A 25,480-nucleotide genomic window follows, 5' to 3' on the forward strand; every position below is an offset into this window, starting at 1 on the left:
ACATATGTAAGTTGACATTTTCTGGGCAATGCATCTAACGTGTCCCTTCCTCAATAAGTTCCACATAAACCCAAGTTCAGCACACAGAGCAGCGTGCTCATGATGCCTTGTTTTGCCCTAGCTTGGTTCCTATAACAGGAGTTTTGTAACCTCTTCTAATTTCCTTTATTTTTTGTTGTTTTCATTTTCATTAAAATTCATAATAAGATCCTTATTAGATAAAGTAATCTTTATAAAAGTAATGTTCTTCTCAGATATTTCTTTTCCCTTTTATGTAAAAATGTGCTGCCCCACCATGGAAGTGAATTTCTTCTGTAATTAGACTTGAATAACTTTAAAGAACAAAAAAAAAAAAAAGTCTGCTTTGAAAACTAGAACTCTTGGGGTCCTTGGGCCAATCTCATTACCAAAAATATGTGTTTCTGGGCCATACAAGCTATTGAATTTCTTTCCCAATTAGCAGTGAATAGTTTTGCAGAACAATGAAAGAGACCTTCAGTTTGTACTTTGCTAATTTTGGTTTTTCTTAGAAGCATATTGGAAGCACCAACTCTCACAAATCTTTGTCTGTTACTCTTGATCTCTTCCTTTTTTCTTCTTCTGATAATTGGGGTTGAACTGAAGGCCCTTGTGCTAAGCTACATCCCCCAACCCTTTTGACATTTTTTATTTTGAGGCGGGGGCTTGGTAAATTGAGATCCTTCCTTAACAGCCAGCCAAAGCTCTGGGATTACAGGCATGCACCACCATGGCAGCTCTCTGTGTTTTCTTTTCCTCTCCCTGAGAAAATGAATACCTAGAGCTCTGCTTTATAGATTGTTATGGCCCTAGGTAAATTCTTCATTCAAATATTCCTTCCTCTTGGCCAGGATTGCACTCCATGATGGGTGGCGCACCTGTCCAGCTCACCTAGTTCTCAGGAAATGCTGCTGTGTCAGAAGAGGCTCCAAAATCACTACCATTGCTACGGAAGCTGGCGATGGCATTGCTCCGTAGGTGAGAGAGAAGCCACTCGTAGAAAACTCCTTGGACTGCTCTTGGGTCCTGTTAAGTACATTATCCTCTGGGTCGCTGGCACAGGGACATGCTGTCTGAGCAGAAAGGCCTCTCAAGGTTAATAGTTAAATGTCCCGGGGTGTCAGCTAATGGCTGAGTGTTTAAGGATTTAGGAAAACAAAAGACAAAATAAGACCTAACCCTCTGAATTTAAGGGACAGGTAAGAGGACCCTTAAGTAGTTGGCAGAACATTTCTCTGAGTTATACTACTATGTAGGTGTTTAAAGAGGTGGGCGACAGTAGTGGTCCGAGAAGAGGGGTGATGGGGGTGTGACTGGGGTCGGGGTTCCTCAGGTCTGATTCTTAGACTGTCTGTCACTGTCCCATGTGTGGCAAGCATGCTCTGACTTTTGAAGCGTCCAGCGGCATCCAGTGGGAATAGTCTGAAATGTACCAGAAAGCTAAGACGGTCGAAGCACAGAATCCATGACTACTGAGCAATTACTAAGACATTACAGGTATAAGGTGTTAGTGTCTGCTTTACACGCAAAGCTGCGTTCACACTTCCTGTCAGCTTCTGCCCCACCATTTCCTACTAACTGTGTTTCCCAATGATTCTGAAGCCCAAAGAACACTGTCTGAGCTACGACATGCTCCTCTCTTCCCTTTCTCTCCCTCCTGCCTCAGCCCTCCTTCCCCATCCTCTGAGTCACAATCACACTAACTTCTAGTCTGTAAAACTATACTTTATACTTTATAAGGACTTCTATCTTACTTCCTTTCTATTCCTGTAAAGTTAATTGATCGTACTATTGTGATCACTCCCTCCCTCCTCCAGTTTCACCCAGAAGGAAATGGGACTCTGCTGGTCAGCTTTTCTATCAGTGGATAAAATACCAGATGCCTGCAACTTAAAGGAAGGGTTTACTTTGGCTTACAGTTTCAGTGGACTCAGTCCATGGGGGTTGGCACCAAACAGCACAGTAGAAGAGGAGCCAGAGAGGAAGGGAGGAGCCAGGGACAGAAACACAGCCTTGTGGTCACACCTCCAGTGACCTGTGCCTTTTGACCAGGCCTGACCACACCCATGAGGCTTTGGGGGAACACTGTGGATCTGAACCTAACAGGCACAAAGAAATGATTTGCCCCCATGTGACGGACTCAAGCTTTCTAGCCCTAGCTCTCCTTCCACCTCACTTTGAAGGGAAGAGGTACACAGGCTCTTTAAGTTCAGAAGGGTTCATGTCTGCTTCTTTCCACTCCCCAACCACCTTTATCCAAAGAAAGGATTTTTCTTTTCCAGTACCAGGGACTGAACTCAGGACCTTGTGCTTGCCAGGTAGGTGCTTATGCCACAGAGCTATCTCCCTGGCAACCCAGAGGAAGTTTTCCCAAGAAAATGTCGGGAGTGCCATGATCTTTACCATTTGAAAAAACTCAAATGTTTACTGTTTCACAGGAGAACTCAAGTCCCAGTCACGAGGACTGCTGCAGCCAAGAAACCTCAGTCTTCTGTTCTCTCTTCATCTTCATCTCCAAACGTCTTCTCTGTGACTGTCGCCTTCCTTACCTTCTGCCTCCCCCCCGTACCCCTCCCTACTGTCCTTAGCATCATCTTCTGCTAGCACACACTGTGGCTGATGGGCACATGGATTCCTGTAAGTAATGAGTCTTTGAGAGACCCTCTTCCTACTTAGACATGTTTTCTCTCACTATTTAACTATTTCTCTCAACTATTTAATGCAGTTGTGTCGAGATTAAAAAGCCATACAAAAGTTAATTAAGGACAAGGTGGGGAAGCACTTTAAGATATTGGTGCAGGTAATGACTTTTTTTTTTTTTTTTTTTTTGCGGAACGGGGGATTGAACTCAGGCCCTTGCACTTGCCTGGGAAGTGCTTATTCTATGGAGCCATCTCCCCGGCCCCATCCTATAAGTTTTGATGTGTTGTGTTTTTATTTTCATTCTGTTTTCAAGTATTTTTAAAATTTTCTATTCCTGTTCATGGCTGCTGCACAAATGCTGAGATTTTCCAATTACTGATTTAAAGTGAGCAGGCTGGAGTGGCAGTGATCTGGCATTGGCAGTGCCAGGTTACCATCTGGAGACCAAGCAGTGATGTTGAGGGAAGACAACACAAGCAACAGCACAAGAATGTCATTGTAATCTTCTGTTGCTTCCAATTACTTGAAGAGTGGCCACTGGTCCTTCATGTAGGGTGGTTCTGTTGGGTATGCTTAGGGGTTTTAGCTAGGGGCATACTAAATTCTGATTTCCAGGTAGGTAGTAACGCACCAGAAATGTCTTAGCCGTTTGTTGGACATCAGTTTGACAGAAAGACGTTTTTAACAGCTCACACTCTTTTCACCCCCAGGATCACTGCATATGTAGTGAACTAGCATAATCTTAACCTAGAAACACACCTGCTTCTAAATATTTTATTCTTTCACAATATTTATTTATTTATATATTTGGTACAGGGTCTCACTGTGCAGCTCAGACTTGCAGTGACCCTCCTGTCCCAGCCTGTGCTGGGACTACAGGTCTGCGCCACCACACCTGGTTTGGGGGCCAGCATGGCATGCCTGAGGTTCCAGATGCAGTACTGGGGATCGAAACCAGGTCCTTGCTCTTGCCGGGCAGGCGCCTACACCACTGAGCTATCTCCTCAGCCCTCTAAATACTTTATAAAGGACTTGGATCTAAACTATATAAGTATTTATAATACATTAGTGAGAAGACAACCCAGTGGGAAAAAGGTTTGAATAAAAGATGTAAGAGTGACGGATAAGCACATGAAAAGCACTTATCAGATAAATGCGAATTCCAGCCGTCATGTACCATCTCATGCCCAGGATGACAGCAGTAAACACAAAGACAACAAGGTCTGTCAAGGATGTGAAGGCGCTGACACCCTCATACACCGTCAGTAGTAGCATGAAATGATACAACCAATTTGGGAATTTCTTTTTATATGATATATTTTATTTGCAATGTAAAATGTAGCAACATGGTAATCAAAGATATTTATCGGGTACAGTGTGAAATGCTAATATTTGTATACAAGTGTAAAGATCAAATCAGAGTAATTAGGGTACCTGTCACCTTACACATTTCTCATTTGTGTTGGGAACATTCAAAATTCTTTCTACTCACTATTTTGAAATACATAATTGTGAATCACAGTTACTCCACTATCCTATAGAACACGAGAAGCTCACTTCGGCAATTTCTTACAGCTAAATATAACCTATAGATAACCCAGCAATTCCCCTCTATGGTACATCTCAAAAGATGTGAAAATGCTCCAGTAGGTCTACGTGGTCTTTCTGTGAGTCTTTATAGCAATAGTACTCATAATCGCCAAAAAGAAACAATCAAAATGTCCATCAACTGCTGAACGGATAAAGAATATTCGGCGCATTAACATGGTAAAATATTATTTACCAATAAAAATGGATGAAGTTCAAAATTTATACTTTGAAAAAGCTTGACAAAATACTATTATTATCTAGTTCCCTTTATATGAAGTGTTAATCAAAGCAAATCCACATAGAAAGACAACACATGAGTAGTCTTGTAGAATTGAAAGTAGGAATAAGAGTTGATTACAATAAAGAATGAAGGAAATTTTTATTGTAATAGAAATACTTCAAAACTAGATTATGGAAAAGCTGGGTACGGTTGTGCATGCCTGTAATCCCAGCACTCAGAAGGCGGAGGCAGGAGCATCGCTCATAGTGCACCACCAGCCTGAGCTACAAAGTCAGTTCAAAACCAGCCTGAACTGCATAGCACAACCCTGTCTCAAAAAAACAAAAACAAAAACAAAAAAAAGATTATGGTAATGGCTGTACAGCTCTGTAAATTTACTAAAAATCATTGAATTTAACTAATTTTCTGATGAATTAACTGGGTAAAGTGAATGGGTAAATTTTAATGAGTACAGCTTGATAAAGTCCTCTCCAGTGAACTAGAAGAGTTCTAAAAGTTATAGAGATTATATTTTCTATTCTGTGCCTAGCTGGCTAGTATTCCATTCAAGACCTGTTCAATGGACATAGCAAAAACTAAATGTGCCTCAGAGTACTCGAGATGAACATATCAGGCTTCAATACCTGGTGTCCTGTCCACTTCAGAAGGAAAAGGCCCAAGTTCAGTGCTGTGGACCTTTCTGGCCACCTTCCAAGGAAGGAGCTGGAATGAGCTTTGCCCTTGAGGGACATTTCTCATCACTGATTAACCAGCTCCATAGGAAGGTTGCTCTGCCAACCTTCTGCCCTGCCCAGAGAGAAACATCCTGTGAAGCTCTGGTGAGCAGAAAAAATGTCCACCCGGTACCACCAAGCTGCTAGTGATAGCTACCTGGAGCTTCTGAAAGAGGCTACCACTCGAGACCTGAATCTTTCCGACGAAGATGGCATGACACCCACTCTGCTAGCAGCCTACCATGGCAACCTGCAAGCCCTGGAAATAATCTGCAGCCGGGGGTAAGCTGAGCCTGAGGGTTGTGTTAGAGGCAGTGCTAAGGGCAGAACTGCACAGGCAGCAGGGAGAGGCAAGGAGGCCAGGGCCAACGCTTCGCCGCCTTTACCAACTGTCTGAATGACTGGCTTTTTAGAGACAGAGAAATCTGTGCTAGAGGGGCTTTCTTTTCTACAGAGAATTGGGCCATGAGAGCGGCTCGTCCCAAAGCCCCACAATGCTCCAAGGCATTGTTCTCTCTCTTGGCGAGGGAAAGGTATTTTAGTTCTAAGCGCTTACAAGTCTTGCCATGAAGCTTAAGTCCTTGGCTCTTGGAAGAGAAGTCACTGTCCAACCTAGTTTTCTTGCCCTTCCTTGAGACAAATGGTGAATTTTATTTTTCCTTCTACACTATTAAAATTCTATAGTCTTTTATTATCATTCAAGTCCACGATTCTTGACTAGAACTGCTGGCTTTCTGAGCTATAAAAAGAACCTTCAGCCCCCTTAACGTCTTCACCTGTCTGGTCGGCACTCACGTAACTGCACACACAACCCTCTCCACCCTGGATTTTAATGTAGTGTTAGACCGTTTTCTCCTGCTTGTTCTGGCTGCTACCAGGTGGCCTAGGGGCTGAAAACTGTGACTCAGACAAAGCGAAGAGAGAAATGGGGACAAGTGAGCCAAGTGAATTCAGTCCAACATGTTTAACATCTGATATACCACAGTCCCTCTTTTGCTTCCTTCTTGGCTAGCCACTGGGGACGCTGACCAACAGCCTGTCATGGCAGTCAGATTTGAGAGGGGAAATTAACAGGTCATCTACGTGCTTCATGTGAAAGAGGAAGTGGAGGGCACTAAATGAGGCACATCGACGCCCATCCCAAGCGCAGGGTAAGGGAAGGCTCCTCCTGAGGAGAAAGTAACTAAGTTGGAAAGATGGAATTGAAAGAATGAGGGGCGGACTAGGAAGGACAGAAGGAAGCAAGTTTCCTCCAAGCTTGAGTACCCTGCCTTCCAGGGCCTGACGCAGCTGCGTGTGGCAGGATGTGGCTCGTGTAGGGAAGGGCGAGCATAGGCGGCAAGCCTGATCACAGCGGGCGGGCCTTGGAAACTCTGCTACGGAGTTAACACTCTCTTAGGGGCAGGGAAGCCATGTCTTGCGGGAGAAACTCAGGTAGACTTGTATTTACAAAAACAGTAAAACTTTGTTCCAGACATATGCCTATAATCCAAAGCGCTTGTACTATACATCAAAACAGATTTTCCTATATGATATAATGGAAACTCAGGTGATTAATTCCACAACCCAAAAATATTCATATAAAAATGATTATAATACTGTAATATAATGCAAAACAGTAAAGAAAATACAAAATATAAAGAAAATAAGCAAATTAACCTGCAGTTACTTTTTTGAGGGGTCTTTTTCTGAGACAGGGTCTTGCTTTACAGTTCAGGCTGGCCTTGAGCTCACTTGGTAGCCCAGGCTGACCTAGACTTTGCACCGATCCTTTCCTGCCTCAGCCTCATGAGTGCTGGGATTACAGGGGTTTCTACTGCTGAGCTATCTCCCCAGCCCATCATACAACTTTAACAAGGAAGCTATTCAGTGACACTTGCTTTTGCCTCCCTTTGAGGATTTCATGGAAATGTGACATTGCATTATTGTTAAGCACACTCATCATTCTCGCTGCTATAGCCCTATTCCGGTGGTATTTTTCTACAAAATTTTGCACTGTTTTACGTATCTCCCTAATCTCATTTGTAGTGAGGGATTCTGCTTTTTTCTACTTCTCTTCTGCAAGTAAGATCTCTTCCATAACCTCTTGCTACTGAGCAATGACGATCCACAATCCCACAGAGAAAGAGGAGGAGAGAGAGGTAGGCTGGCCTTGAACTCACAGCAATCCTCAGTCTCAGCCTCCTGAGTGCTGGGATTGTAGCATATGCCACCACATCCAACTTCATTTTTTATTTTAAATACTTTTTTTTTTTTTTTTGGCAGAACCAGGGATTGAACTCAGGTCCTTGCACTTTCCAGGCAAACACTCTACTGAGCCATCTCCCCGGCCCCTAAATACTTTTATTTGTGTATGATTCATTTTGATTTAAGATATAAGGTTATGATCAAACTATGTGTTCTCCATGTTTTTAATAACTTGTTCTAGCACAATTTGTTTTGTAGTCCATTTTTCTCCCCTATTTGACACTATTTACAGTAGTTTCACATGTAATATAAAAATCTAGCCTATTTGTATTTATTAAACATTGGATATAGACTCAAAAATTCTTCTACAAATTCATCTTCTAGTCTTTCTCAACTCTTTTTTCCCCATTGATTCTCCCACATCTCACCTCCCAGAACCACCAAGGAAGGGTGTGTGCATGGCCTATTCTGCTGTGTTAAGTTGGCCTCGTAAAGGCTAAAAACAAGGTCTTGTGGGAGTTTTCAGAAGTTGTTGCCCATCTTGACCACAGCTAATCTATAGCATGAGATCAAATTGCTGATGAAACTTAACTGGGTTAAAGAGGAATAAAAGATTAAAACTTGAGTTTAGCTAATTAGTCCTCAAAGTTCATTCCAGCCTAATAATTTAAGTGGTTCTTTCTCATTACCCGATTGAGACAATGAATTCTGGGGGAACCACTGATGTCAAAATTCTAGCTTTCTTAGTGTTTTTCTTTCTTTTTTTTAAATTTAAAAATGAAAAACATTGATTACATGCATCGTCCTAAACTGACATGTTAGTCATATTTCAAAATGTTAGTAGGACAAAATCATAGATGTGTACAGTTTAAAGGAGGAATTTATTTTTAAATCATTTTCATTGATGCATATTTGCAATTCACAAGGGTTCCATTCAGTGTGGGGCTCTAATACACACACACACACACACACACACACACACACACACACACACACAGAGTCTGTGACCATTTTTATTTTCCCTCCCCCTCATGCCCTGCTTCCCAAAACCCCTCCCCATCTCTCCCTCCCTGCCTTTTTTTACATCTAACCTTTTATTTATTTTGCTTTTTAAATTATTCATGGGAGGATTTACCTGGCTCACAGTTTCAGGGCCTCAGGCCGCCATGGCTGGCTCGGAGGCAGAACCACCAAGGAAGGGTATGTGCACGGCCTGTTCTCCATTCAGCAGCTGCTGGCGGGTGCGGGTCGATCGCAGAGCTACTGGTCAGTTGTCCCTTTGGGGCATTTAACTTGAATCCAGTCTTTAACTGATAAGTAAAGCTGAGATGAATGTCCTTGCTCACTGGTCTTCGCCCAAATGTCTGGCATTTTCTTAGGATAAGTCCCTAAAACTAGAATAGTTCACTCAGAAAGGTGCAAAAGGCGTTGGCATGCAGGGTGCCAGGAAAGCTTTGCTTCCTCAATCACACTTTCCTCACACTTCTATAAAAGCAGCTATTAATGTTCTTAAATCATTGCCTTCTGTTAGGCAAAAAGAAAATGAAATGCCTGTCTTGATTTGCATTTCTTTGATCATTAGTAAGTCTTAATAATTCCTTTTTATGTAGAAAATGCATTTTTGAAAGAGTTGCTTTTTTTCTGAGAACATCTTTACAAAAAATCAAATCAACTTCCAAAGGAGAAATTGCAATGGAACAGATAGAGTAATTCAATCTAAGCAAATGGTCTAGTTAGTGACAATAATACCCGGCCGGCTTTAAGAATTATTGCCCAAATGCTCTGATCTACCAAAAATAAAAAGAAAGTATAAATTAGCTTTAAATCTATTTAATTAATTTCTCTTTTGGAGAAAAAGCAATAGAAAAAGATCAAGAGTAGACTGGATTCAGTTCCAGAAAACCACAGCATATCCACACCGGACTTGGACCATCAAACAAAGGGGCCAGTCTATGAATACCTCGGCAGGAATCGGAAACGATGCCACCAAGCAATGTGAAAGGGGTGAGGAAGAATTTAGGAAGATTCATGGAGCCTGTCAGTAGGAAACATTTTTAAGTTTCTTATCACTTTGGAAAGTGGTCTTTAAATAGAATTTGTACAAGTAGAAATAGCTTACATGCACTGGGAAAATTCATGAATTATCTTATTGACAGTTGCGTGTATGAATTTGGATGTTCGCATTAGAAATTTTCTTCAAAGAAAGTCCACCTTTTTTGTTCACCATAGGTTGCCCTCCTGTTCTTTCTCACATCTTAAAAACATAATTTAAGACTCACTGAAATGGGAATATTCTGATATGTTAGGGCTTTGTGTGAATTGGTTTAATCTAGACTTCTCAATACCCTGTCACTTCCCTGCTACATTCTGCCCAATAATAGCTTTTTTAGCTTATTCAACACAAAGATAATTTCAAGCAAATTTAATCAACATGTTTTTGTTTATGTCTACGATAACATCTTGGACGTTTTACAATCCTCCTTTGAAGTCTAGAGTGTTTAAGGAGTCATTTGAATGTAGTATTTGGTTAAAATAAATAAAATTGTGTTCGGGGCTGAAGGGCAGCACTGTGCTCCCCTAAGATGCGCAGCGTGCTGAGGTTGGGAGAGGTCTCCTTGGACCCAGAACAGTGAAGCCTGGCCGGCTGACCAGAGCCTTCTGGAAAGAGGCAGCACAGTAGGGCTGCCTCGTTCAGTCTGTGCCTTCCTTACGTCCGGCTTGCCCTCCTTCTCCATCTCGCATCTCACTCTTTCCTCCACTCCATCAGTGTGGAGGGCCACACTGATGCGTATCCTGGGTTCCCCAGATATATCATACACTGTCACCCCGTGTGTATCGGCTCATCCTTTCTCATTGTGCAAAAGGAGGTGGCCCGTCTATGGGCTGGATCTAGTCTGCAATAATTTTTATTTGGACTTCACTGTATTTTTCTTTTACATTTGAGTCACTGATTTTTTAAAAACTTCCATGAAATCTTGGATCCCTGACTTCATTTCACAAATGGAGGCTCTCGAAATACCATCTCTACTTTCATTTAAGATAGCATCGGGCCCAGCTGGGGTCCAGCGGCCCTTCCCAGAGACGCACACACCTAACTTCATTTCTGTTGAGAGAACAAGCCTGGCCTCATTCACTTATATTTTCCTACTTGAATTCTTCAAGTGGTTTAATATTTATGCAAGGAGATACAGATGATACAAGGGAAAACTTTTTCCTAATTATTAGGGAGACGACATAAGTATTTCACAAATTAGGTAAGACTGTAAGTGCTTTAAATCCATAGGAGCTGAAAATTTATCAGGTAGGTGTGGTAAAAAATAACTAACTACATGAAATTAAAAATTATGTGTTTGGAGACAGGGAACATAGTAACAAGTGATGCTCACTAAATACTTACAGTGTGCCAAGCACTTTTCTGGGCTTTGTATATACTGACTTACTTAATTCACATAACAATTCTGAGTAGGTAGGAGGGTTAGAGTTTTTGTCATATTTGTTTTTGCTTTCAGTACCTGGTGTTGAACCCAAGGCCTTCACACTGCACTGTATCCCCAATCCTTTTTAATTTTTATTTTTAGACAAGATCTTGCTAAATTTCTGTATTCCCAGGCCAGGTTGGAGCTTGCAGTCTATACTGCTTCAGCCTCCCAAGTAGAGAGAATTACTGGCACTTAGTTTTCTCAATTTAAAATGAAAAAGTCGTGGAAAAGTTAAACTATAGCACTTGTAGCTGGAAAGATGGGAAAGCTAGAAAGTTTTGATGTAAGACTGTCGTAAGACCTAAAGGCAGGCTTGCCCCCAAGCACGCGGCCTGCTACCTCGAGCCAGCTGAAGCTTGCTCGGTTCCGCCCCAAGCAGTCCTGGCTCCCTCCTGCAGGAGGGTCTGGGCTGGTGGTGGTGGGCAGCGGCTGCGAACGCGCTCGGGACTGATGGTCAGGAGCAGCCCGACTCCTAGAGGGCTCCTGCCCTGAGTCGCTGCCTGGCGTTTTCCCTGGTCCTCGCTGGGTGCCTCTGCCCAGCCTGCGGGAGCCTGCGAACCCGCCTGCGTCTTGTCTGGACTCCAGCTCAGTCAGCCCGCGCTGCAGGCAAACTCCTACACTTCCAGCAACACCCCAGCTGTTGCTGCGTCTCGGGCCGGAACCCGACCCTGAGAAACAAGGAAAGACTCCGTTGCCAGATCAGCGGCGAGGGTGTGGGTCTTCTGCCGGTGCCCTCCGCACCAGCAGGGCTAGCCAGGGCCACTGGGCTCTCTCTCCTGCCCCCGCCCCCAGCCTCGGTGGGTCGCTGCAGGGAGCTGGCGGTCGGCGGAGCTCGAAGGCCTGCAGGCCTCCGCCAACGCGTGGATTTACGAGCTCCGCGTGTCTTGGCTTCAGGGCCAGGCGTTGGGTCTGTGGCTTCAACACCACAACGATGTCCTTTTGCACTTTAAGCTCTTGTAGAACTATTCATTCATAGGATGTGGGAAGGAAGCTGAGGGAGGAATGGCGGTTTCCCACCCTCTGGGTGAGTAACACTTGGCCAGTCGCAGGCAGACACTTTACTCCCTGCTCAGCACCAGCTCCTCCCTTCGTTCTTGGGGATGGGACCTATCCTAGCTTCCTCCCCTCCCCTCTTTCTCTCCTCCCCTTTTCCCCTCCCTTTCCCTCCCCTCCCCTGCCCTCCCCTCTTCCCCTCCCCTCCTCTCCTCTCCTCTCCTATCTTCTTCTCTTCTCTCGCCCTCCCCCTGCCCCTCCCCCCTTTCCCCCTGCCCCTTTTCCTCTCCCTCCCCCTCTCCCTCTGTCTCCCTGTCTCCCTCTCAATCTCTGACCCTCTCAAGTGCTCCCTCTCTTCTTTCTTTCTTTCAGTTGTTTATTTTCCTGTATTTTAGGCAGAGGTGAGTAGCAGTGTGGTGCTAGAATCAGTTCTTACCAGCTCCTGAGACATCATTGCTAAATTTTCAGGAAGCTTGAGAATCATTTAAACAAGAATTGTTTAAACAAAACAAGCAGGCACCCAGCTGTGTGTGCTGGTACATTCCTGTAATCTCCACACTTGGGAGGCAGAGGCAGGAGGACCCAGTGTTTGAGGCCAGCATGGGCTACTCAGCAAGCTTCAGGCCAGTCTATCTGGACTCTAGCAAAATCCTGTCTCAAAATAAATAAATAAAAATTTATCAGTCCCTAATGATTTTGCTACATTTTACTATTGTCTTTGCCCTTAAGATTATGCTTAGCCACTACATCCTTGTGATTCAGAATAGGACCCCATGACACACATCTCTTCCAAAATCTATGTCCAAGGACGTCACATTGGTGACTTGAGATTTGTCCCAATGGGTATATTCACAGCACAGAAATTGGCATGTTCTATAAATCAGGAATTAGTTTTTTCCTGAATGAGCCAGTGACCAAATGTTTGCCCGTATTTTATAGGCTGGTCCTATGTCTAGATTCAAGGAAAAATTCTAATTTGGATAAGTTCGACATGGCACCCTTTCCTTCCCACAGGGCTGGCCAATGAAGTATGAAACTTGTTCTGCTAGAGAAAGGTCCTCAGAAAGCCTTTCTTACTTCTGAAATGACTTCTGAAAGGGAGACAGAGGGTAGTGACTTCCTTTTCTACTTCTGGCCATCTGGTGTCTGGCTGTGATAGATGTAGATTTACAGGTCAACATCAAGGCAGGATAAACATGTTGCACTAGCATGCATTTTGTTTATTTTTTTGGACTTTGTGTTCAGAGGAAAAAAGTTCAATATGCCTCTTTCATGTTTTCTTCTAGCGGGGACCCCAGTAGATGTGACATCTGGGGAAACACTCCTCTGCACTACGCTGCCTCCAACGGCCATGCACACTGTGTCTCATTTCTGATCAGCTTCGGTGCCAACATCTTTGCCCTGGACAATGACTTAAAGTCTCCCTTGGATGCCGCTGCCAGCAGGGAGCAGAGTGAATGTGTTGCCCTCTTGGATAAGGCTGCCACTACCCAGAATGTGGTAAACCCCAAGAAGGTAGCTAGGCTGAAGGAGCAGGCTCAGAAGAATGCCAGGAGGCAAATCAAAGAATGCGAAAGGCTCCAGGAGAGGCATCAGAATAAGATGGCCCGAGCCTACAGCAGGGAGGAGGCTGGGCCTCTTCCTTCCCTGAAGGGCACCTTCTCCAGGTCATCCTTCTCCAGTGCTTCTGCCTCCAGTACATTTGGGTCGCTCTCTAAGGGCATTAAAGATACCTTCAAGTTGAAGTTCAAGAAGAACAAAGATACAGCAGAGCAGATGGGGAAAGAAGGCAGAAGTGGGCAGAGGAATGTGATGGAAGTGTTTAGAGAGGAGGAAGAGGAGTCGTCATCAGGAGACTTCAAAGAGAAGCTCACATTTTCAGTGGAGGAAGAAGGCGATACACAACATGAATCTATCCTCAACCGTCCAGGCCTAGGAAATATGGTTTTTAGAAGGAACAGAGTGTTGAGCTCTGAAGAGCTCCCAGATAGCAAGGGAGAGTTAGTATTTAAAGTGCCCAGTGAATTTCTCCAGAGACAGGAAACAGCAGAGGCTGAGGAAGTGGAGGCTGAAGAAGGAGAGGAAAATGGCCTTGTGGGTGAACTGCCTTGGGATGAGGAGGAAGCAGAGTGGGAGGAAGATGCGGTTGACGCAACTCCCCTGGAAGTGTTCTTGCAGTCCCTGCACCTGGAAGAATTCCTTCCCATTTTTACAAGAGAGAAGATTGACCTGGAAGCTCTCTTGCTTTGCTCTGATGAGGACCTTCAGAACATCCAGATGCAGTTGGGTCCCAGGAAAAAAGTTCTTAATGCCATAAGCAGAAGGAAGCAGGTGCTGCAGCAGCCTGGGCAGCTGGTGGACACCAGCCTCTGAGGGACATTTCTGGGTCCTGGATGTGCCTACAGGGCAGGAGATACTGTGGCCAAGGGAAAGCACTCCAGTCCATGCTCCATACCCACCCAATGCCAGGCCACTGAGAGCCCATTCTAAGGTTTTGGAGATGCCCATGTAGGAAAGAGGCCCAGAATGTACTCTTGGAAGTACCGAGGCCTATCCAAATTAACCACCAGTGAGAAACTCAAGGGTACCCTGGAATAAGAACATGGCGTGTTTTTTCAGTTATCATTTTGGTATTTTTGAATAAAGAAAGGGTCAAATGTATGATAGAAATGGAAAAGAAATTTTCTTAGCTTTTCTAACTTCCAAATGTAAAATGATAATTTCTCAGCACACTACCCTACTTTTTGGTTCACATAGCCTGAGGATTCTAAGTCTGGTTCTGTCCTTAGCTCCATAATTTTGCTTGTCATTGGACATCAGAGTTCTTCATTGGCCTGAGGCTTGATGACCAACTCATGTGCGCCTCGCACTTAAACAGATGCTTATGTGTTTACAAGGGGGAGTGAAGAAAGGAAGAGTAGTGTACCTTTGGTTGACTGAATTGTGAAATCCTTAAAACGCATGTTGTGGCTCTAACATCCAATCTGTTTCTGGAGATTGGGTCATGAAAGGTTAGATGGTGCCGTAAGGCTGGCACCTCCCATATGACTGATGTCTTCGTAAGAAAAGGATAGTAACAAAAGGTGCGATCGTACACAGAGAAAGGATCGTACAAGGACACGGCAAGAGTGCTGTTGGTAAACCAAGGAGAGAGATCTCAGGAGAAACCAAGCCTGCCAACGGCTTGATCTGGAAGTTTCAGCTGCCAGAGTTGTGAATAATGAATTCCTGCTGTGAGTCCCTCCATCTGTGAGGCTTCGTTGTGGCAGTCTGAGCTACTACAATGCATAAGCAGGAGGGTGGAGAGGAGGGAAGAAGGATGCAGAAAAAAAAAGCAGGACCTAGTTGATGACCTTTCTAAGTGTCTCCTGGAACCTTACGAGAAAAAATTAATTGTAGGGAGATTGCTTGTAGAACTAAATTCTACATGGCCACATGCATGCGCTGCTTGTTTGCTGTTGTCTGTTTCCACTACTACATTTGCTAACATGTGCACGTTCCATGATGTAAAGGGGCAAAATTGATTTTATAAGTTTTTAAAAGGTAACCCCAAATCCAGATAGAAGCACTTTTTTTTAAAAAATGCTTTATTTATTTGGTATGGGGTCTTGTTATACACCTCAGACTCAGAGTGATCCTCCTGTCCCAGGTCCCCAGTGCTGGGATTACAGGTGTGTGCCACTATGCCTGGTTGTGGTGGCTGCCACAGTGAGACCCGGGTTCTGGGGCCAGCATGACATGCAGTGCTGGGAATCAAACCCAGGTCCTTGTGCTTACCAGGCACACACTTAGACTGCTGAGCTGTCTGCCTGACCTGCAGCCCTATTTAATAGCTAAATTTCATTGGATTTCTGTAGCCAGAATTACATCAAGTAGAATCTACCATTCTGTGTATAGTATAGAAATATTTGTTTTCAGCAAGACCTCTAATTCGTATCCATTTAGCTTACATTAAGAGGTATGACAAAGGATATAATCTTCGGATGATACAGGTGCTCAAATCTGATGAACAATCTCATTCTTCGATGGATGTGTTTAGGAAGTTTGTTGATCATTAATGTAGGGCACTAGAGGATAATTATGTTTACAAATGCTGTGTTTTATTCAGGAACAAACTGAAGTATTATCTTCAATAACATGCTTGAAAGCTATTGGTCTACAGAAGGCGTGTGTGTAGTCCAAGCCTGCTTCTATTCTATGTCACCATCGCAGACGCTGGGATCCTCGCTCACAAGTTTTGCACAACTGTCCTGAGGCACTATTTCTACTTCCAGGTCAAATTTACATAATAAAGAAATCAGTTGGATCAGGAGAAATGGGTCTAAACATGTGACTTTTACCACATTTGGGAGGGAAAGGCCTAGCAGGAGACATTTCTGTGCTCTTCCGAGGTGCTCACGGTCTCCTGTTGTTTACAGAATTAGTAAGTGAAGGGCCCTCCCAGCTTCTTAGCATTGAAGATATGACTGCTTCATCATGCAGCATTATGTTATAAAGAAGGTTCATACCATATTTTGAAAGGTTATCTGGAATTCCAGATCTTTCAACCTAAATCCCCTCCAAAAAGGAGCCTAGGAGAAGACTCTAGGGCAATAGAAAGGCAAGTTATGAGCCAGTGTAAGGTTTAAATACTCACTGATCTCAGGCCTCCGTCCCTTAAGCTGGATGTTTACAATGGCTTGATCCAGTGGTACCTGGTCCCCACCTAAACACCTGCTTTTTCCTTTCCTGCTTAGTCTGATGTAAAAGTTAGTAAGCAGAACAAGCCCCCAGGAACACTGCACTGAGGAGAAGAGTTGGAGAAATTGATGCTTATATTTCAGGCCACCATGTAAATACAGGTCAGTTACATGCTCATAATCCTACTGAGTCACAAGCTAGATGATGCCCAAGTCTTAGCTGACACCTCCCTTCAAATGTTCCATACATACATCAAGCAGTGTACCCAGAATTGAACACATTTTCTCCCAAATCAAGTTCTTGACATGAATAGTTTTGCCCATAGATACCTGGCAATGTCTGCAGATGTTTTTGATTGTGGTGAGTTGGATGGGAGAACCACTGATGTTAGGAGAACAAGAAACAATGGACATTAAACATCTTACAGTGCATAAGCAGAGGCCTCTACAACAGGGAGTCCTGCGCACTGAATGCCGACAGTGTTGAGTTTAAGCACCACCACCAGCCCAAGCCAGAATCTCCGTTTTTAATGAATAGGAAGTTTCACCCAACACTTCTTTTCTTGACCTGCATCGCCCAACTGGTCACTTAAGTGCCTTCAGCTCCTTCACATGTCTTAAGCCTAAATTTTCTTCTGTTTGCAATACCACGGCCTCTTCATGCCCCCCTCTTTGCTCACTATTTTTGGAGTATCCAGTCTGTCTCTAATTTGTTCTCTGGAGTGCTGGCAGAGAGATCTTTCTAATATGCCAGTCCTCTCTTGGCATTTTCTGCCTCCCCATTGCTTTTTGGGCCCTCACCATCACACATAAAACTTACAATCAAAGAGCCCTATTCTCTCCTGCAAGCCTTTGGCCTCATTTCTGACCATTCCTTTGCCCTCCTCAGAACCACACCATGTGTCTTTGTAGCTTCCAGAACACATCACGCATGTCTCTCTCATGCCTGTGCCTTTGTTCACCACCATCCCTCTGCTGGAAAACCCTGCCTGCCTGCAGACAGCCCCACCGAGAGAGTCGCCTTCTCTGTACCCCAGATTGGTTAGTGCTCACCCTAGCTCACAGAGAACTCAGCTGTGCTATTTGCCATCCTGGTCTCTTCAGGTGGGTGACCTCTGTGGGTTGCATGGTGGAGCGCCTTTGCTTTGGGGCTTCTGCTTGTGTTTAGATAGTGGAAGGTATTGATAGGAGACCACAAAGTGAGACAGAGAGCTTGGGGTACTTAGTCATCTGTTTTTTCCATGCAGGGCAATAGCTGCCTTAATCTAAGCTGAGAGCTCCTGTCTGGCAGCCCTCAATTACAACTCCAGTTCTTGCTGAGTTCCACCAACTGTATTCAGTTACTAGTATCAGCTTCCTGCTATCGTCAGACTTTGGGGACATCTTTCTAAATAGTCTTTGTTAACTTTTCACTTGTGCATTTTCAGTGTGGCATGTATTTACTGCTGGGGACTCTACATCACCTGTTCCTATGCTACCCAAAGCACTACACTGTATCCCTTTACATCCCATCTTCTGGATTATGCATTCTTTGAGGATGAGGACTATTTATGTTTGCTTCTATCTTAGTAGCCTCATTTGGAGTAATGATAGGGCTCTTGAGGAAAAGAATGAAAGAAATATTTGAGTAAGTACAATGGTGCCTTGATTCACAAACTTAATTTGTTTTATGATTTTGGAAAAGATGGCCATGTTTATGTGGGAAAGGTGGTTGTGATTGTCACCCATTGCACAGTTTGCAAGCAAAAGCAAAATTTTATCAAATACTTCAAAATTTGATCAATGCTGTTTGTGAACCAAGTTATTTGCAAACAAAATCATTTGTGAACCAAGGCATCACTGTATTTCCATCATCATACATATTTCTCTTTATATTCCAGAGGATGGCCACCTAAGTTCGCCAATGGCATGCTGAGCTGGCCCCGCCCCGGGGGCATGAATGAGACTGGGTGTGGTGGCACGCCTGTAATCCCAACACTTGGGAGGCTAAAAGCAGTCTGATCTGTGTAGCAAGACCCTGTACTAAAAACATTTTTAAAAAATCACCAAAAAGACTCCAGTCACTTGAGATGTGCAGAATTAGGTCACGTGGGTATTTTTGTTCAATACAAAGGTCCCCCCTGTCCAGGCAGTGTGGTAAACAGGTTTCACTTTGGGCTAAGCTACCTATAGTGTAAAGAGGCCCTGGCAGGTGCAGTATGAGTAGAAAGCAAAGTCAGATGATGTACTTTCCTTTTCTGTTGACTTATCTGATAAGCATCTTTGGGCGGGTGTTGGCACTGGACCAGACAAGCTCTGTGGCAGAACATGAGCAGACTAGGGACTCGGGTCCTGGGGAGAGCATTTCTGCAACTCTTTCCACATCTTTATACGGGCCTTGGAGTAGGTGAGTCCTAGTGGCCCTTTCAACATGGATCCTCTAGCAGACATGGAGCTTTGGCCTTCTACACATCCAGCCATCTTTTATCTGTCAGCTCATGTGGTCAGATAGTTCGACTCCACATTTGACTTCATGGGTAGGTGTGTGTCCACAGATTCAGGTCTCCCTGAAAAATGCAATAATTTAGGGACAGGTACAAAACCTCAGCCTGGACAAAAGCAGGGTTCCATATCGTTCAGCTATGATACTGGGCTCAGAATGGGCACATGACCTCCAAGATGGACAGTGCATCTTAGTCCTGGGACTTCTGGAAGAAGAGGTGTCTGTTTATGCTAGGGTTGATGAAGAAGACAAGGTATAATTCAAGAGCTGTTGGCAACTGTCCTACTACCAGTGGACAAGGTGTTGGATAACAGAGCCGAGGCTGAAGAAAATGCTGGTATCTAAAGACACTTGGGCGCCTCTCAATACAGCTGTCGCTGGAAGGGGTGAATCCACAGTGGAAAGCAGCCCAGGCCCTGGGTGGTTCTCTGGCCTGGGAGGGGTGACCCTGATGGCACCACAGCTTTTGCAGTGATAAACATGTTTTGGAGTTAGACACAGTGATGGTTGTACAGCTCTGTAAATATGCTAAAACCACTGAATTTTACACTGTAAAAGTTGTGAGTTGTATTTCCATTTAAAAAGCAGAAAACCCTTTCATTATATTCTTGATGGTCATTTAGGGGAGTGAATGAAAGCACTATCTGTCCCTATCTATCTATCTATCTATCTATCAATCATCTATCTATCCATCCATTCATTCATCCATTCATCTGTTCACAAATCCATCTATCTAAGTACTAGAGATTGAATCCAGGACCTTCAGACTAAACTATGCCACCATCACTGTTTTATTTTTAATTGTGAGACAGGGTCTTAGCAGGCTGCTAGGTTTGCCCACATGGGCAATCCCTCTGCCTCGGCCTCCAGGGTGCTGGGGTGACAGGCCTCTGACATCATGCCAGCTGAAGTGAGCGCTTCAGTTCCCCCACTTCCTTGCCATGAGAAATGGAAGTTATGGCAGCAAATGCACAGAACTGGAAAAGCTTTATTTCAGGGAAGTCCAAAGTTAGTGAAACACAAAGGAAGGGAATGTTATTATAATTTGGTTTAACAGAAGAAATAGTCATCAAGTTTTGGGTTCCACCTACAAACACAAACTCGGTATTTAAAGTACAACATAATAAGCACAAATTGCAGTTCACTGGGGTCTAGGCTGTCATTTAATCTGGAAATTCTGAGACAAGTCACAGCAATGTCCTTTGAGTTGTAGCATTCATCTCGATGCAGAGCTGCTTTGTTTCATTTACCAGATGACCATGAATCATATATTAGTTTGGCTGCAACCATGTCTTCCACAGCCAACCCTGGAAAAGATAGAAATTTGGTTCACTTTTTGACTGAAAAAATTTTCCATGAAGTAAACCAGGCCCTGTGGCTGACAGTTCCTGGATACAGTGTACATCCCGTTAATGCCCCTCAGGGTACTAGGAACCTGGAGGTAAGCTTAGGCTTTGGCGTCTGCAACGGGCTCGGAGTATGGTACCCAGCAAGAAATGCCCAAATGTTGTGCCACCTAAGATCCAGCTTAGGGGTCAGCACAATTTCAGCATCAAGGGTTGGGCAGTAAATACTTTAGGCTGTGTGGGCTACATGGTCTCTGTTGCAATTACTCCACTTTGTCCTTCCACTGGAAAACCAGCCACAGATGACAGGAAGCAAATGAGCCTGCCTGTGTTCCAGTAAGACATTACTTATGGACACTAAAGTTTGAATTTCACATCATTTCCATGTGTCATGAAGTATTCTTTTGTTTCTTCCCTAATCATCTGAAAATATAAACACCATTTCTAACACATGGGCTACACAAAAACAGGTTGGTGGGTAGGTCTGTCCCACAGACTGGCATTTGTTGGACCCCGCCTAGCTGTAACCCTGTACCCTCGGCACTCCCCTCTTATCCCCGAGGCTGGATGCCCTCATCCTTAAATCTGAAATCCAAAGTGCTTTGAAATCTGAAATGTTTTCAGAGTCAGGTTGGCACTGCACTTTTGAAGCATTTCAAACTTTCAGATTAGGAATGCTCGGCCTGTAAAAGTCTATGCAAATATTCTAAAATCTGAAACATTTCTGGTCATAAGCATTTTGGACAAGGGGTAATAACCCTGCAACTTCAGATTCTAGCTTAGTCTTTGCATCCATCACAGATACATGATAGTGTTTAAGACATCTGCACGTCTTGCCTCCGTGAGGAAGCTGGCTGACTTCTGGTCTGCTATGAACTCTGAAACTCCCAGACATAACTAGATTGGTGGGGCGTCATTGAACCAGGCTCTGAGTGAGGCTATCTGCATATATCTTCAGTGCATGAGAGACTTAAACATATTTAATGGCCAGCAGGGAATGGACGGTGACCAATGGCATGAATGCTGTGGACAGACACACTTGATGCCCTGCTAGAGCTAAAGCTTTCATTTCCTGGTCATGAAGAAGTACAGAAGGTCTTGAGAGAGGGGCAGAGGGCACTCTAGAGGGCCCCAGGGAACAGTGATTGACCAGCAGTGTGGGAAGAGTTCAGTCTTGGCCTAGGAGCTGCTGACAGGTCTTCTCCCAGGGGTTGCTGTTTTCTTAATCTCATAGACAGAGTGGAGTCAGGGGGCAGACAGGCTGCTGAGTGTGCACCGTCCTTGGGCTTTCCCCCCAACAGACCGGTTTAGCTGTTTGGGACTCCCCGTGAATCCCCCCTCCAGCAGCGGGGGTAGGGGGGTAGGGAAGGATGGAATAAAGAAGTCAAAGGCCAGCCTTCCTGTCTGAATCACCTTCAGGTGAGTCCTGTGTCATTTTCCTTCAGTTCTTGTCTTTTCCCATCTTTGCTTCCCACCCACCTCTGAAAGACATCGCCTGTTGAGCTTTGTTTATGTCTAATTCTAAATCATTTGCCACTATACTTGCTATTGTAAGTCATCTTTCATGCACATCTGACTTAATCCTCACAACTCAAGATAGCAGACAAGGGACAAAGTAACTGTCCAAGGCCACACATCCAGGACATGGCCGGGAAGGTATTCTAATCCAGGACTCCCAATTCCAGAGTTCAGGGGCTTAATCACGCTGCTAAGACCTGTAAATCATTGACCAGAATGGACAGAGTTTACAGTACTCAGCTGCAGAGCTTGGTGACTCATTATTCTGGTTGCTACATGTGCCTTGTGCTCTGGGTGGATCTGTGCCCAGGGATCTTACCCAGAGACTTGAACACTGTGGTCTTCTCACAGTGGGCTGACTTCACTCCATTTATCACTTCTCCCAGCTCGGCGAAGATCTCAGCCTATGAAACAAATGCACACAGAACCAGTTCTGAGCAAAGACCGCTCTGGGCTGGCTTCTGAAGCCAGCATGGAGCATACACAAAGCCCCGGGCAATACAGGAAGATGCTGCCTCCTGAAGTCCCGTGTGGCCAGCCTGTACTCTTGGATGCCACATACGCAGAGATCCAAGCCTATACCCACCGGGGATGGTCTACCAGGTCCCTTGTCAAGTGATACAATAGACATATCTGCATCTGCACATGCATTTTTAGAAGCTTGCTTCCTGCTTCTAGGCCCTGGTTACAAAGGCAGTCTAGGTGGCCACCTGTGGCGCTATTGTGCTGGCCATGTGGGAAGGGTTCTGGGCTGACAGCCTCTCTCCATCTCCCAAATCCACTGCCTCCTAGCCCAGCATAATGGAAAAAGCCTTCAAGCTTCTCCTTCCAGACAGAGGAGAGAGGAAAGTGCATGTCACTGCTGCAGTGACATTTGGGGGGATGGGATTAAAAAGGGTTGCAAGAGGCTTAAGAGCTTCTTCCCCACCAGGAGGTGGAGTGTCCTAGGTCTGGAGGCCACCTGCAGGGAAGTTAGTGAAACCCTGGCTACCACAGGGCCAGCAAGGCACAACCCGTGGATGAGAGTCTCACCCCTGACAGCAGCACGTCTCCTGACTCTTTCAGCGCAGCCTCTCGGGAATCCACATATAGCACGGCCTGCTTCATGAGCTCGTCATCCAGTTCTCGCCAGTCGGGTCTACTGGCTCCAACCGCTACAAGACAGCAAAATAAGCCTTGGCCCCCGAAAGTCCCAAAACAGGGACAAGATGCAGGTGAAATGCACATGAAGAGCACCCTACTCCCTGAGCAAAGCCCCGCCCCACCCATGAGACTGAAGACTCATTAAAAACATCTACCATTATTTTCCTTTCTGTTTCATATTTTAATTCATTCCTAAAAGATTTTGAGGTCACTTAGCATCATTTATTGGGCGCTTACTTCGTGTGTGTGTGTGTGTGTGTGTGTAACCAGGGATTGAACTCAGGCCCTTGCACTTGCCAGGGAAGCGCTTATTCTACTGAGCAATCTCTCTAGCTCCCTGAGCCATCTCCCTGTTCCCCTGGGCACTTACTTCTGTGGTGTTTTATATATACTACCTATGGCCTTCGTGAATATATTTCAGAGTCTGATTCAATTCCCAGTTAATGGATGCAGAAATTGAGAAGAAAAGCTGCCGCCTGCTAAGGTTATGCATAACATCAGCGAATCTGTGTGGGAGGGCACCCTGGTTTCCACTGAGGTGCCGCGCTGCTCCTGGGACCAATGCTCTACAAAGGCTGGAACACTGACATCACTCGGAGCCCATCTACACCCCACTCTGCACCTTCTGTCTGTCTGCTTGTGTTCCAATCAGTCCCATTCCTCATCTTCAAGGCCTTTCCTCTTAACTCATGACAAAAGAGCCCAGGGTCATGGTCACAGAGATGCCCCAAGGAAAAAAAAACTGGCCTTGAGCATTCATGTCCTCCACAGAGCCCTGGACCAAAACAGTGAACCCATCACGTCACAGCTCCTGCGACAAGGACATAGGAAAATGCAGCCCGCTGCTAGCAAAAGCCTGCAGAGCCAGGAGGTGATGGAAGGGAGGAGGTCCACAGAGGTCAGACTGGAAACAGTGGCCACCTGGGTACACAGAGGAAAGCAGGCCCTCCTCAGGGTCAAAGCTGACCCGGGCCACATGGGTGCATGTCCACTATTACCAGGCGTGTGTGTGTGTGTGTGTGTGTGTGTGTGTGAGAGAGAGAGAGAGAGAGAGAGAGAGAGAGAGAGAGACAGACAGACAGACAGACAGACAGACAGACAGACAGAGACAGACAGACAGACAGAGAGAGACAGGCAGAGAGAGACAGAGACAGAGATAGACACAGAGAGACAGAGAGACAGAGACTGAGACTGAGACTATTTACAATGGGTTATTTCTTGATTTGTCTGTGGTCCAAACAAAATATATGTGCTGGCTGGGTTCTGCTGGGGGACAGCTTGGCCCCTGCCTGCCTCTTGGCTGAGTGCACACTGAACACAATCTGGGTTTTGGTGCTTTCCTGTTGTCTGTGCCTGTGACACGCTTTTCTTAATAAGTGCATTTGAGGCCTTTGAGGACACATAAACCAATTGTGTCCCAAGCCAGGTAAACAGAAGACGCATGACTCAAATCAAGTCAGAAGTTTCTGGGTGGATCTAAAGTGTGTGATGGGATCCAGTGTGAGAGATTCTATCTTGCTGGCTTTGAGGGTGGAGGGGCCACAGGAGAGGAAACGTGAACGGTCCTTAGAAAGTCCTCTGTCCTACGACATGAAGGGCTGAATGCGGGCACAGCCTGGTAAGCCAGAAGGGCTCCTGAATGCCAGGTAAGTTTAGAGTCTGGACAGCACATGGTTCACCCTTAGGAGACTGTGAGCAGGGGCCTGCTAGCCCGTGTCAGACTCCTACCACACTGTGAAATGACAATGGATTCTTTTAAGCTGGGAAAATAAATAAGTCACTTCAGTCTTGCTGAAGATTGATCTCTGCCCTTGGGAATCCACTTCCCTCCTGATTTCCCAAGTCCTTGCAGAAATGGATTTATTATCCAAACACCAACCCCTGGACACGCGCGCACACACACAGCCTCATGAAGGATGAGGCCTCCCATTTGCTTTGCTCCTCCCTCAAGCGTGTTGCATCCATTTCGTCCCCAGGGCCCCTGAACTGGCTGTTCTGTGTGCCTGGAAGGCCTCTGCTCTAGCTCTGCGTGGCTGGCTCTTCCTCCACAGACAGGCTTATCCTTAGCAGAAACTCTCCCTATGCTTACTTGTTTGGTGTCTATCTCCCCTCACTAGAATGCAGCCACCAGGAAAGCAGTGGCCTGATGGACCCCCGGGAAGCAGCTCTGAGCAGGATTTAAAATGAACCAACAGAGACCCAGTCCCAGCCCAGGTCCGGTGAGTGTGCGGAGAGCTTCCTGCTACCCTGCGCCGGCGGGACCAGTCCCAGCCCAGGAGCAGAGTGGGCCGGACCCTCTCCACCCCCTCGGGCCACCCCACACCACTCTGCCATACCTCCCCCACCCGTCCCGCCGATTAGGAATTTTTGCCCCGTCCCGGAGCCCCCAGACCCAAGCCTAGCCCAGGTCCCGTGAGTGTGTGCAGAGAGCTTCCTCTTCCTCCTACT

General features: G+C 45.3%; 2 protein-coding genes across 2 annotated transcripts in view; one reads left to right on the forward strand and one right to left on the reverse strand.

The window, feature by feature from the left end:
• Nucleotides 1-5,305: 5,305 nt before the first annotated feature.
• Nucleotides 5,306-15,493, forward strand: Anks4b (ankyrin repeat and sterile alpha motif domain containing 4B). The gene is made up of 2 exons (XM_004622873.2): nt 5,306-5,487; nt 13,151-15,493. Exons 1-2 carry the CDS (start codon nt 5,324-5,326, stop codon nt 14,235-14,237), a joined length of 1,251 nt encoding a protein of 416 aa, XP_004622930.1. The 5' UTR covers nt 5,306-5,323; the 3' UTR covers nt 14,238-15,493.
• A 4,500-nt stretch (nt 15,494-19,993) lies between these two features.
• The window catches only part of Crym (crystallin mu), an 18,951-nt gene continuing 13,464 nt past the window's right edge, over nt 19,994-25,480 (reverse strand). The window contains exons 6-8 of the mRNA XM_023713279.1: nt 22,922-23,043; nt 22,209-22,293; nt 19,994-20,332 (exon numbers count right to left, since the gene is read on the reverse strand). Of these exons, the coding sequence (XP_023569047.1) occupies nt 20,268-20,332; nt 22,209-22,293; nt 22,922-23,043 (272 nt within the window). The 3' untranslated portion in view covers nt 19,994-20,267. The remainder of the gene's footprint in view (nt 20,333-22,208; nt 22,294-22,921; nt 23,044-25,480) is intronic.

The sequence above is a fragment of the Octodon degus genome, unplaced genomic scaffold (genome assembly GCF_000260255.1).
Source record: "Octodon degus isolate 3935 unplaced genomic scaffold, OctDeg1.0 scaffold00001, whole genome shotgun sequence".
NCBI lineage: Eukaryota > Metazoa > Chordata > Mammalia > Rodentia > Octodontidae > Octodon > Octodon degus.

Bases quoted from the DNA above. Each gene is read 5' to 3' on its own strand.
- Anks4b (XM_004622873.2), top strand. From the start codon at position 5,324: ATGTCCACCCGGTACCACCAAGCTGCTAGTGATAGCTACCTGGAGCTT. The intron at 5,488-13,150 runs GTAAGCTGAGCC...GTTTTCTTCTAG, and splicing joins GAAATAATCTGCAGCCGGGG to CGGGGACCCCAGTAGATGTG.